This window comes from Bubalus bubalis, chromosome 11 (assembly GCF_019923935.1).
Source record: "Bubalus bubalis isolate 160015118507 breed Murrah chromosome 11, NDDB_SH_1, whole genome shotgun sequence".
NCBI lineage: Eukaryota > Metazoa > Chordata > Mammalia > Artiodactyla > Bovidae > Bubalus > Bubalus bubalis.
Window position 1 is genome coordinate 90,330,118 of NC_059167.1, and position 13,118 is coordinate 90,343,235.

General features: G+C 41.7%; 2 protein-coding genes across 11 annotated transcripts in view; one reads left to right on the forward strand and one right to left on the reverse strand.

Annotated features, from left to right (window-relative positions):
* The window catches only part of SLC24A1 (solute carrier family 24 member 1), a 52,903-nt gene extending 46,410 nt beyond the window's left edge, over window positions 1-6,493 (reverse strand). For 4 of the 8 annotated variants that reach the window (XM_025296305.3, XM_044925417.2, XM_044925418.2 and 1 more), the window contains exons 1-3: window positions 5,310-6,493; window positions 4,985-5,078; window positions 3,537-3,605 (exon numbers count right to left, since the gene is read on the reverse strand). The gene's annotated coding sequence lies outside the window, so the exon portion shown is untranslated. Of the gene's footprint in view, window positions 1-3,536; window positions 3,606-4,644; window positions 4,709-4,984; window positions 5,079-5,309 lie in introns of all 8 variants that reach the window. The other 4 variants (XM_044925414.2, XM_006050203.4, XM_044925415.2 and 1 more) reach the window with 4 other exon arrangements.
* A 130-nt stretch (window positions 6,494-6,623) lies between these two features.
* INTS14 (integrator complex subunit 14) overlaps window positions 6,624-13,118 on the forward strand; it is a 36,743-nt gene continuing 30,248 nt past the window's right edge. For 2 of the 3 annotated variants that reach the window (XM_006050200.4, XM_044925419.2), the window contains exons 1-3: window positions 6,624-7,111; window positions 11,080-11,354; window positions 12,719-12,826. In XM_006050200.4, the coding sequence (XP_006050262.1) occupies window positions 11,133-11,354; window positions 12,719-12,826 (330 nt within the window). In that variant the 5' untranslated portion in view covers window positions 6,624-7,111; window positions 11,080-11,132. The remainder of the gene's footprint in view (window positions 7,112-11,079; window positions 11,355-12,718; window positions 12,827-13,118) is intronic. The other variant, XM_006050201.4, reaches the window with a different exon arrangement.

The following is a 13,118-nucleotide window of genomic DNA, read 5'->3' on the forward strand; positions in this document are numbered from 1 at the left end:
GTATGATCACTCACCTTGAGCCAGACATCCTGGAATGTGAAGTCAAGTGGGCCTTAGGAAGCATCACTACAAACAAAGCTAGTCAAAGTGATGGAATTCCAGTTGAACTATTTCGAATCCTAAAAGATGACGCTGTTAAAGTGCTGCACTCAACATGTCAGCAAATTTGGAAAACTCAGCAGTGGCCACAGGACTGGAAAAGGTCAGTTTTCATTCCAATCCCAAAGAAAGGCAATGCCAAATAACGTTCAAACTACCGCACAATTGCACTCATCTCACACGCTAGCAAATGTTCAAAATTCTCCAAGCCAGACTTCAACAGTACATGAACTGAACAGAGAGCTTCCAGATGTTCAAGCTGGATTTAGAAAAGGGAGAGGAACTAGAGATCAAATTGCCAGCATCTGCTGGGTCACAGAAAATGCAAGAGAATTCCAGAAAAACATCTACTTCTGCTTTATTTACTACTCCATAGCCTTTGACTATGTGGATAACGACAAACTGTGGAAAATTCTTAAAAGAGAAGGGAATATGAGACCACCTGACCTGCCTCCTGAGAAATCTGTTTGCAGGTCAGGAAGCAACAGTTAGAACCGGACATGGAACAACAGACTGGTTCCAAATTGGGAAAGGAGTATGTCAAGGCTGTATATTGTCACCCTGCTTATTTAACCTATATTCAGAGTACATCATGTGAAATGTAGATGAAGCACAAGCTGGAATCAAGACTGCTGGGAGAAATATCAATAACCTCAGATACGCAGATGACACCACCCTTATGGCAGAAAGCGAAGAAGAACTAAAGAGCCTCTTGATGAAAGTGAAAGAGGAGAGTGAAAAGGCTGTCTTAAAACTCAACATTCAAAAAACGAAGATCATGGCATCCAGTCCCATCACTTCATGGCAAATAGATGGGGAAACAGTGGAAACAGTGAGAGACTTTATTTTCTTGGGCTGCACAATCACTGCAGATGGTGACTGCGGCCATGAAATTAAAAGACACATTCTCCTTGGAAAAAAAGCTATGACCAACATAGAAAGCATATTGAAAAACAGAGACATTTCTTTGCCAACAAAGGTCCGTCTAATCAAAGCTATGGCTTTTCCAACAGTTATGTATGGATGTGACTGTTGGACCATAAAGAAAGCTGAGTGCAGAAGAACTGATGCTTTTGAACTGTGGTGTTGGAGAAGATGCTGGACTCCCCTTGGACTGCAAGGAGATCAAAGCATTCCATCCTAAAGGAAATCAGTTCTGAATATTCATTGGAAGGACTGATGCTGAAGCTAACTGCAGTACTTTGGCCACCTGATGCGAAGAACGGACTCATTGGAAAAGATCCTGATGCTGGAAAAGATTGAAAGCAGGAAGAGAAGGGGATGAAAGAGGATGAGATGGTTGGATGACATCACTGACTTGATGGACATGAGTTTGAGAAAGCTCCAGGAGTTGGTGATGGACAGGGAAGCCTGGCATGTTGCAGTCCATGGGGTCACACAGAGTAAGACATGGCTGAGCGACTGAACTGAACTGACTGAAAAAATAGTTTTGTTTTGCTTTATCTGCTTTTTCAGTGAAAGATATTACCAAAGTTTTAAGCGGGTGAGGGGAGAGCCTGGAAAGAGAGATGTAGGCCTATATTATGAGAAGCCTTTAAAAATTTAGACTTTATATCATTTTTCAAAGGAGAGGGTGTTCTAAATTAAAACATTCAGTTCTACTTTCTCAGACAAATGTAGTATCCACCAAATTTTCTGTTTTCTCTCTTTGACCTTTTCCCTAACAATCTCTCTTCCTTCCTCCTATCTTCTTTCCACAAACATATATTGAGTGTCACATTCCAGACCCTGGGGATCCAATTGTGGATAAGATTCATCCCTATTTACAGAGCAGAGATGAAGTTAATTGAAACTGCAATTGTATAAAATTGTTTGTTTTTTCAATGAGTCCATTATTTTAGACTGAGAAAGCTTTGTGGTTTTCTCAAATGCTGTAGAAAAGACTGAAGGAGGACTGAGAGGGAGATCAGAGTTTCTTTATGAAATATACTGCAAAGGAAGAAAGATATGTAGGAATAAACCTACAGATTAAGAAACTTTAGACATATATGAAGAGATTGCAATGTCTGGATGTTAGTTGGATCCTAATTCAAACAACCAAAGTGTAAAAAAGTAAAACTTATGATATTTATGAGTCAACTGGATATTTGAAAGTTGACTAGGTATTTGATGAAAATAGGGGTTTACTGCTACTTATTTTAAATGTGATAATGGTACTGTAACTGTTATGGACTTAAGTCTCTCCCTTTCAAGAGAATGAGAAGACAAGTCAGATTGGGAGAAAATCTGATATCTGATAAGGGACCATTATCCAAAATAAGGGCTTCCCTGGTGGCTCAGATGGTAAAGAATCTGCCTGCAACACGGGAGACTTGGGTTCTATCCCTGGGTTGGAAAGATCCCCTGGGGGAGGGCACAGCAACCCACTCCAGTATTCTTCTTGAGAATCCTACAGTCCATGGAGTCACAAAGAGTTGGACACAACTGAGCGACTAAGCACACACACAAACACATACACATACATCCAAAATATACAAACACTTAAAACTTAACAAGAAGAAAGCAAATGATCTGATTAAAAAATGGGCAAAACACCTGAACAGACACTTTACCAAATTAGATATACAGATGGCAAGTAAGCACATGACAAGATGTTCAACATCATATGTCACTAGGGAACTGCAAATTAAAACAACAATGATATACTACTATTTACCTATTACTATAGTCAAAATCCAGAACACTGACAACATCAAATGCTGGAGAGAAGGTAGAGCATCAGGAATATATAACAGAACCACCACCAATGCTGCTAAACTAAGCTAAGTCGCTTCAGTCGTGTCTGACTCTGTGTGACCCCATAGACGGCAGCCCACCAGGCTCCCCCGTCCCTGGGATTCTCCAGGCAAGATCACTGGAGTGGGTTGCCATTTCCTTCTCCAATGCATGGAAGTGAAAGTGAAGTCGCTCAGTGGTGTCCGACCCTCAGCGACCCCATGGACTGCAGCCCACCAGGCTCCTTCGTCCATGGGCTTTTCCAGGCAAGAGTACTGGAGTGGGGTGCCACTGCCTTCTCCACACCAATGCTGCTAGGAATATATAATAGTACAATCACTTCAAAGGACAGTTTGGCAGTTTCTTACAAAACTAAACATATGTCTACCATACAAGCCAGCAATCTCTCTCCATGATATTTATCTAGTTGAGTTGAAAAAACCTCTGCCCACAGAAAAACATGCACAAGGATGTTGTGTTTGTTTTTTTTTTACAAGGATGTTTATAGTAGCTTTACTGATCATTGCCAAAACTTGGAAACAACCAAGATATTCTTCAGTAAACTGTGGTTTACCCAAACAATGGAATATTATTAACATATAGCACAAAAAAGAAATGAGCTATCAAGCCATGAACAGACATGAAAGAACTTTAAATGCGTATTATCAAGCAAAAGAAGCCAAAATGAAAGGACTACTTACTGTATGATTCCAACTAAATGACATTCTGGAAAAGCAAAACCATGAAGACAGTAAAAGGATCAGTGGTTCCTGGAAGTCATGGGAGAGGGAGGGATAAAAAGAGCAGAGAGGATTTTTAGAGCAGTGAAACTATTCTGTATGATGCTACAATGCTGGATACATGTCACTACACATTTGTCAAAACCCACAGAACGTACAGCACCAAGAGTGAACCCTGTAATAAACTATGGACTTTGGGTGATAATGCTGTGTCAGTGTAGGTTCATAGAGTATAACAAATGTTATCACTCTGGTGCTGGGAGGTTGACAGTGGTGGAGGCTGTGTGTGCTAGACAGAGGATATGAGAACTCTCTGTTCTTTCACTCCATTTTGCTGTGAACCTAAAAGTGCTCTAAAAATAAAGTTTATTCATCAAAAAAGCCTTCTCTTTTAGGGATACATAACAAAGTATTTATGGATAAGGTATTATGCAATCTGTGATCTGTATCAAAACAAAATGTTGGAGAGAAGTGGGTAGGGTATAAATGAAAGAAGACTGAGAATTGAGCTGATAGTAGAAACGGGGTGAAGGGTATGTGGGGGTTTATTATGCTGCTCCCCATCTTTGTCTATGTTTGAACATCTTCAGTATTATTAAGACAAATGGGACATATCTAGAATTTCTTTGGACTTCTACTTTGGTGAAAATAGAGGAATAGGGTAGGATGATGAGGGAAAGCAGATAGCCTGGAGCTTAGAAGTATGATTTGTCACTGGACAAGGTCTAGACTAGAGAAGGCAGGGAGGAAGACATAGGGCAAAGGACAGTATAGGAGATGGAAAGGGAGGGAAGAGCAGAAAAGGAATGTGGACTCACTGCCTTCCCTTCACTTTCTCTCTTCCCCTTTTCCTCACTCACTCCTTACCTTTCCTCTCGTAGGTGAAAAAATCATATTGGGAACTTAACAGTGGACATTTCAGGCACCAATCCATGAAATTTCAATTCAGTCAGCATGCCCTTAGAATCTACATTTCAACATGTATTGTAGGAGATTGGATGGGTATCTGAACCTCCCTTGAGTTCCAATATCTGGCTTCTGTGAGCAGCATGTTATTTCTGTCACTAACCTTTACTCTGCCAGACTGGAGACCAAATCACTCTGCCTTTCAAAGCCTCTGTGACAGTGGTCCACTGTTTCAAAGCAGGAAAAAATAAAGGGGATGACAGATTATGCAAAAAGAAGTTGTTTATTGATTTCCTTTAATGTATGTGTGGAAACATGCAAATGCTAAAGGTCTCCTGAGTGGGAAAAACAAATTCATTAGCCTGCTCTGACTTGAAAGACATCTCCTTTATGACCTTCTAACTCTTTGTGCTAACGTTCTCTGATTTTATATTCACTGAACAACCTTTTGATGTTTAATGGAATTCTACTAAGAATTAAAAAACAAAAACAAAAGCCCTTACCAGTTGCCTCAAGTGATATGGTCCTCTTGATAGTTCTACCTTTCATCATCAATTTTAATCAACTGTCCTTATGCTTCCTGGGTTTTCTGAAAGCCTGTATTCAGAAGATGTTATTACCCATCAGCAAACTAATAAATTCAATCTTTAGTACCAGGTAAGGTAACGAATCAGTCCGTGGAACTGAGCTGGAACTGAGCACAGGGCTGTCGTCACACATTAGGGGTAACTCAGCAACTCCCTTACCCACAAGTTCTTGGCCACATGCCTCCAACTAGGGAAAGAATTTTAAATTATAACAAAGTAATCAGGATGCAGCCTTACTTACCTAGAGTCCAGTGCCTGCTCAAGCACTGAGTCTTGAGATGGCGGGACCAGCCAAGCTGGAAGAGGAGTTCTGAAGCCAATAAGGCGGTCTGTCCCTGGCCCCTGATGCTGCCAGGGACATGCCCATGGACTGATGTGCCGTCCTCTGCCTCCTCTGATATAAGGAGGAGACAGGAAAGAACTACAGCAACTGGAGCCCACACTCTCCAACAGAACAAACTGTGACTAGTCAGACTCAGTTGTTTGGTTTAAAACATCCTCCCTCCGTGACCCACCCCCTACCACACCCTATCAGGGAAGAGCGGAAGAAAAGGAGGCAAAGGCCTAAAGCCTTCTAGATGCCTTTCTGTTCCCACTTGCAACCTATGTGGTACAGAATTGTTCTTTGAACCATAACTAGCCAGGGGCTTGCTGGCATTCATTCAGGCATATCTCTAGCTGACATTTCCTGGCTCCCAAGAGGTTAGAAAGAAAGTCTCTTCTTGTCCCCTCAAAGACCTCGCTGAGGCAAAGGCTGCTATGGGGACACCGGGTTGCCAGAGGTGAGGTAGGCAAGGACCCATGATGCCTCACAGAAAAGCCTAAGTGCAAATCCTCAGCGGTGACCTTGGCCAGGGCAAGGGAACTGACTGAACCCTCTCCCTGCTTCCCTCAAAAGCTGCTGCTGCTAAGTCGCTTCAGTCGTGTCCGACTCTGTGCGAGGGACAAAGTGAGCATCTAGGCTGAGGAGACCAAGAGGGAAAGTCTTGATATGGAAATTGGCTCGCGTCAACTGCGAAAAATACCCAGTATGCTTAGTATGGGCACTACTCAAGCAGGGATTACTTTAAAAAGAGTAGGAAGAGGGGTCTGTCACCTGGTACAGAGGATATGAGTGAGGGGTCTGAAGAGGGACGGGGAAGAGAGGCAAATACCAGTGAGGGTCAAGCTGGTGCACCAACGGGCCCACATGAGTGAGGAGACAGACTGTGAACAGGTCATGGGGTTACCCAGATCATTGAGGCCCACGCGTCAACGAGAGGCAGGTGGGCAGAAGGCCAGAAACAAAAAAGGAACAGCCCGAGAACGGGGAAAGAGAGAAGAGGCGGTCACAGCCCAGGGTCCGGCGAAGTCGACGTCCTGTGGGGAGAGGGGTCGGTGGCGGTCGTCGCAAAATCTTTGTGATGAGAGACGCTGGGTAGCTTCTGGCTGAATCAGCGCCCCGCCCACAAAGTCCTTAAAGCCCCGCCCCAAGCGCCTCGCGCATCCTGGGCGCTGAGTTCCGTTTCGTCGCGCGGCCCTGTAGTTCCGGGTGCTGCGAGCGGGCGGAAAGTTTTTGTGGACGGACTGTGTCGGTGATGGGCACGGGGTCAGTGGAGGAGGCCGGAGTCCCTAGGCTGCTTTTGATTGCTTGTTAGAGCTGCAGGAGAAGGGGTCTGCGGCGGGGAACAGCGCGGGGCCAACGCCCGGCTTTTCTACTGCCTGGGTGCCAGTTCTGCGCCTCTCTTCGTTGTGCGGCGCTGGAGCTCCGCACAAGCACACCATTTCGGCCCCCTGCCCAGGCCCCCTTCGCCTCCTCTTCTCATAAGAGAGACTTCTAGATCTCAAAAATTTTTGAGTGATTTTTAAGGTAAAAACACAACCAGAAGCAGACGCGATCCAAATGCAGGAGTTCTGTATTTCCAGGTTGGCACTTGAGAGGTGAAGTTGTAACTGAGAAAGGTGGAGGGACTCAACCGGGCAAGGGATGCCAGGCCAACAGAGAAACTTAAGAGTAGGTTAGTGGATCCCTAGAAATTCGAGTGGAATCACGCCTTAAGAGCGGTAAGAATCAGTTCTTTATGAATAAACTAATTGTCTCCTTCTGGTAAGAATTAAAAATATGTAGCTGATGGAGATGGCCACATCAAGGGGCTAAGAGCTTTTCTCAAGAGTAGACTGTTCTGGAGAAAAGAAGGCTACCAGTTGTCTTAAGCATTGTTTGTAAACAGTACTTATGACAAGTGTGGGGGTGGGGTGAAAGGTAAGAATCAACCCAAGAGGGAAATAACGTGTTTTCACAGAATTGCTGGACTGTGTGGGGAGGGATTTTTTTCCTTTTAATCAGGATTAGGCTGCTTGAGTGAACCATTCTTCGAGAATATTCACTTCCATCTTTTACTTCTGTGCTTACAACCTGAGTTCTGAATGGATTTCCTATGACTCTGCTCTTGTTAAGGAGGTGTGTTTGGGGGTGGACACACGCACATCAGTCAGAAGAAAGAGCCAGCTCCAGAGGTGCCTTCCTAGAAGGCAAGACTGCAGGCTGTGGTCACCCATTACAGCAGATTTACAGCAGATTTCATGAGCTGGATGGAAATGCTTTCTTATATATGATCTAAATCTGTGTCCCCTGATTCTCATTCTCATTCTAAGAGATGAGGTCAGTACTGCTCATCCCCAACTTTCAGTAACTTTCATAAAGGCCTCTATGCTTGAGCGGGAATACCATAGGAGGTGGATAAACTCTGTGTTGGCAGAGGCATAGAAGTTCCTGATACCTCTGCATGAAGGAGGAGAGGAGGAAGTGTGTTTCTGGTGTGCAGAGTTAAAATTTGTAATGTGTTTTGCCAAAAATTAATGTTATAGCTGGTGCTGAAAGGTAGTTCTCTAGTAATTATCAAGTTTTGTCCAGTACATACAATGTGGCAATTGTGGAAAGTCTTTTGTTCCTTTTTTTTTTTTTTTTGCCACATTGCCTGTGGAATCTTAATTCCCTGACCGGAGATTGAACCCACGTCCCCTGCAGCGGAAGCTGGGAATCTTAACCATTGGACCACGAGGGAGGTTCTGATGTGATAGGTTCTTCAAAGACACTGATGGGCAAAAATTCACACTGCCCCTGCTCCTGTTGAGCTTGTGTTCTAATGTAGTGTAGTTGAACCAGGATTGCACAGAACCTCACTTCTTGAATAACACAGCTGAGATCCAAAAAGGGTCTGGAAAGATGAGTAGATGAAATAGTACTCAGTTGATAAGCCTCAGTGCATGCATTTGACTCTCAAAGAAACTCTGAGCCTGTTAACTTTGGACACAGTTTTAACAAGCTGGATTACCTGGCTTTCTAGCTCATAGTCGCCAAAAGCCCAAAATTGAAAAGAAGGATGATTACAGAGACAAGTAGAATGCAAATTGATGGTCCAAAAATTAGTTATAAAGAGGAGGCATCAAAACACAACAGCCTGGATGGATCCCTTGAGTAAAAGGCAATGTTTCTGGGTTTGTTCTACATAATACTTGTTCCATGGGACCTTAACTGATGATCAGAGAAGGATTAAATGGGAAATATAGAGTTAGCAACTTAAACTGAATTCTTTGCTGTAGAGTTTCTGTGTCTTTTTTATTTATTTTTGGCTGTGCTAGGTCTTTGTTACTGTGTGGGCTTTTTTCTAGTTGCAGCAAGTGGGGGCCCCTCTTTGTTGAAGTGCCAGGGCTTCTCATTGCAGGGGCTTCTCATTGTGATGGCTTCTCTTGTTGCAGAGCAAGACTCTGGGGCGCACGGGCTTCAGTAGTTGCGGTTCCTGGCTTTAGGGCACAGGCTCAATAGTTGTAGCACACGGGCTTAGTTGCTCCGTGTTGTGTGGGATCTGCCCAGACCAGAGCTTGCACCCATGTCTCTCACTTTGGCAGGTGGATTCTTTACCACTGAGCCACCAGGGAAGCCCTCAGTATCTTTAATAAGCCCTGAACTCATTTGCCTTGGAGCATCCGTCCAGGACAGTGTTTTGCAGCGCACACTTGGAAGAATGGTAGTGTAAATTAAAACATCAGGGCAGCAATGTGCTGGGCAGTATTCATGTTTATAGTTGTGATGCTAAATCAGAATGAATTATGTTTAGCACACTGTATTTAATGAGGCACAGATTATGGATGCACATTTTAATTTTTTCTACCAAAATGGTTACACATTTTGGAATTCTGAGTCTGAAGGAGTAATCTCTTTTAGTCTTTATTGATATTGAATGCATGAGGCATCACTGTATTTGAAATGTATTTAGGCCATTATGTGGTAAAAAGGCTTTCCCTACTTAACCTGAGCCCCTGATCCCCCTTTATAACATTGTTTTTGTGAGCCCTAATGTCCTGAATTCCCAACAGCCTTTTTACAAATAGAATTTGAGAATATCACATATTTGCAGCTGGACACTGTACTAAAACATGCAGTGTTTTGAAGTAAGTTCCAAAAAAAGAAATTAGTGAACATTAAATTTCTAACTTATTTATGTCCATCTTGAGACTTCTCTAATTGAATATATGCAGTATGATTTTTATGAAGTTGTAATCAGTGTATACATATAGTCCTATGACCTGCTTTTCTCAGTTGCTGATACTTTATATAAATGTCTGATTTTGACATGTGTCATTTATTTATAGCTATATGATATTTCACTGTGTGACTGGACTGTAGTTTTCTTAATAATAGAGTAGCAGCATCAAGAGCAGGTCTATATATCTGTAAACTTTTCTACTTCTGAGTACAGAAATGTTTTCTTCATACTGATTCTCAGTTCATAACTTTAAAGAGCTTTTTGTTTTCTCTTTTTCCATTTTGGCTTTCATACAGTTTCCTGAGATAATGCCAGCTGTCTCACATATCCTTTTTTATTATTATTATTTTATTTCTTTATTTTTGGCTGGCCTGGGTCTTTGTTGCAGTACATGGGCTTTCTCTAGTTGCGATGGGCTCAGCAGTTGCAGCTGAGTAGCTGCAGTGCATGGGCTTAGTCGCCCCTGGGCATGTGGCATCTTCCCAGACCAGGGATCAAACCCATGTCCCCCTGCATTGGCAGGAGGATTCTTTAACACTAGAACCACCAGGGAAGCCCCCTGTCATACGTATTCTTTAATTTTGTTCTTTTCTTTCATATTTAAAACACCGTTGCTGGTGTGTCTATAATGAGTACTGCTGAGGCAATTGGTTGCTTCTGCCATGCTTAATGATTTCCTGCTTTGTCTAGTTTGGACTATAACTTTTCTAGCCCTTTCACTGTATATTTTGCATTCAGTTTTTTTAATGAGGACATCAAGCAACGAGATAATTCAGAAAACACTTGCCCAAATACTGCTGTATTGAGTAGGATAGTGATGGTGCCCCCAAAAATGGTTGATTGTCAAAAAACACCACAATACAACTAGAAATGTTCTAGAAACGTCTAGAAATGTCTAGAACGACTAGAAAGTTTCTTTAGTAAATTAAGTGTTGGAGAGGTCATGTAGAAATGTTTGTTATTTTAAGTTGTATGACATTTGAAAATCTTCAACTCAGGGGCTACTTGAATTTAATATTTTGTTTTATTTTATTTTTACTAGAGGTAACTTAAGATGGTCCTTGATTTATGGCCATTTAGTGGGTGATTCTGGGAGTGGTCCTCATACAGAGGACCTAGAGCAGGGAAGCTGCTTGCTTCCCTCACTCTGACATCCCTGCAGATTTGCCCTTACCTCAACTTAATGGGGTTTGCCTTCAATTATTTCTAGCAAGTTTGGTTAAAATTATGATGAAAAGTAAAGAATCTGCCTGCAACACAGGAGACCCAGGTTCAATCCCTGTATTGGGAAGATCCCCTGGAGAAGAAAATGGCAACCCGCTCCAGATTATTGCCTGGAGAATTCCATGGACAGAGGAGCCTGACAGGTCCACAAAGTTGCAAATAGTCAGACATGACTGAGCGACTAACACACACACACACGTGATGAAAAAAACACATTTTTTTCCATGACATGAAAGAGCTAATCATGTTTGTTTTCTGAAGCATTTCTCTATAGCTTCTCTATTCGGATCGGGAATACCGGGATCGCTTTCGTCATGCCTACAGTGGTGGTGATGGACGTCTCTCTTTCCATGACCCGACCTGTGTCTGTCGAGGGGTCCGAGGAATATCAGCGCAAGCACCTGGCAGCCCATGGTCTGACAATGCTGTTTGAGCACATGGCCACAAATTACAAGCTTGAGTTTACAGCTCTGGTGGTTTTTTCATCTCTCTGGGAGTTGATGGTTCCCTTCACAAGAGATTATAACACCCTACAGGTACTAAAAGAAATGAGTTATTATATGTACAGGGCCCAAATTTATAGGAAGGAAGGCAGTGTTATCATACTGCACTGAATATTTATAACTGGGATTGCTTAATGATAAGTCTCTGAGTATACTTTTCTGAATATAACTATAAAACAAGGATTATAACCAGCAGGCCCTCAGCCTTTGGTAGAGCTCTGAGTTAGAGCTGTGAGTTGTTGCCGTAGTCACCTCTCTTGGTTTTCTGAAATTCTCTGTGGGAGGGGAGCATCTCAGAATGTAGTGCCTTGTTCCCTGAGGTTCAAGATCTTTAGGTTCAACACTACTATTTTCTACTTTTCTATAAACTTGAGATGAAAAATAGCCCTTACAAAAGCCTTCATTCTAGAGTAATTCAGGAGTATATTTCCTCCCCAACAAATAGCCTTTGATTTACAGATGCCAAGAAATCCTCATTTTAAAACTTTGATTGATCAGTGTTATCTTCCAAAGGTTTGTCTGTGATATGCCAAAGAATTTACTTTCTGGCAGCATCTCTAAATTATTAATATTTCCAACAATGCCTCGCGCAGTTCCTTGCAGATAGGGAGCAGCAGTCAGTGTTTGTGGAATTAAAATGAACAATTTAATAATTGCTAGGCAGTTTAGAAATTCAGGATCAATGTAGTTTGCTTTTTAAATATAAGTAATACAATTTTGTTAAATCACTTATTATCTCACTTTTTTTAAAAGTGACTCAAAGTTTGTTTGTTTTTTTTCGTTGCACCAGATTTCTTATAAGTAAGTAAACTAAGGACCTTGGATGTTTAATAGTTTGAAATGTAAAGAGTTGCTATATAGATAGTGCAGAGTGATGATTAAGACCAGGAGTCTTAGAGTCTGACTGACTGGGTTCAGATCTAGATTCTGCCACTTGGGCATAAGACCTGGGAAAATTACCTACTCATTTTGTACCTTAGTTTCCTTACTTTAAAAATAGGTTAATCATCTACACCTTATAGGATGTTATCATGATTAAATGCATGTAAAATGCCTAAGGTGGTGATAGTATTCAGTAAATTTTGCATAATTTTTGTTGATGTGCTTAAACATTTTTCATTTTAACTATTCTGTCAAGATCATTTACAAAAATATGAACTTGATGGGCTATTCAGTCTCACCTGAAGAGAGAACAAAATAAAGGGAAGCTCTTTTTTACCATCCTTTACAGTTGAGGAAGTCTGTTTTACCAATTTTCTTTAAGAAAGTGTACTTTGGGCTCTCGGAAATGCAATGTCCCCCTGTGTGACATTCATGCTTTGAACAGTTTATGTTTTTTCTAGTAACAAATGAAAACAATAAAGAATAATGAACAATTTTATCTTTCATTCAATCAGGAAGCACTAAGTAATATGGATGATTATGATAAAACCTGCTTGGAGTCTGCATTAGTTGGTGTTTGCAATATCGTTCAGCAAGAATGGGGTGGTGCCATTCCTTGTCAGGTAAAAGCTTAATTCTTTTCTTTGCCTTAAGTTAAAAGCATTAACCACTGAGGTGCTTCAGTTTTCTTCAGGCTCCAACACAGCATGCATTGTAATTCCCACAAACTATCTTATATGCTATTGGTATCTTTTAAAAGAAGACACCAAATCAACACCAGTATACTCAGAAAGCAGCACAATTATGCGTTAAGGAAAGCATCTTCCTAGTAAATTGACTTATTGAAAGCTGGTATTTGTATAAAATACAGAGGGCTCGCAGTGGAATTTTAGAACACTCTCTGGAAGGGATGAT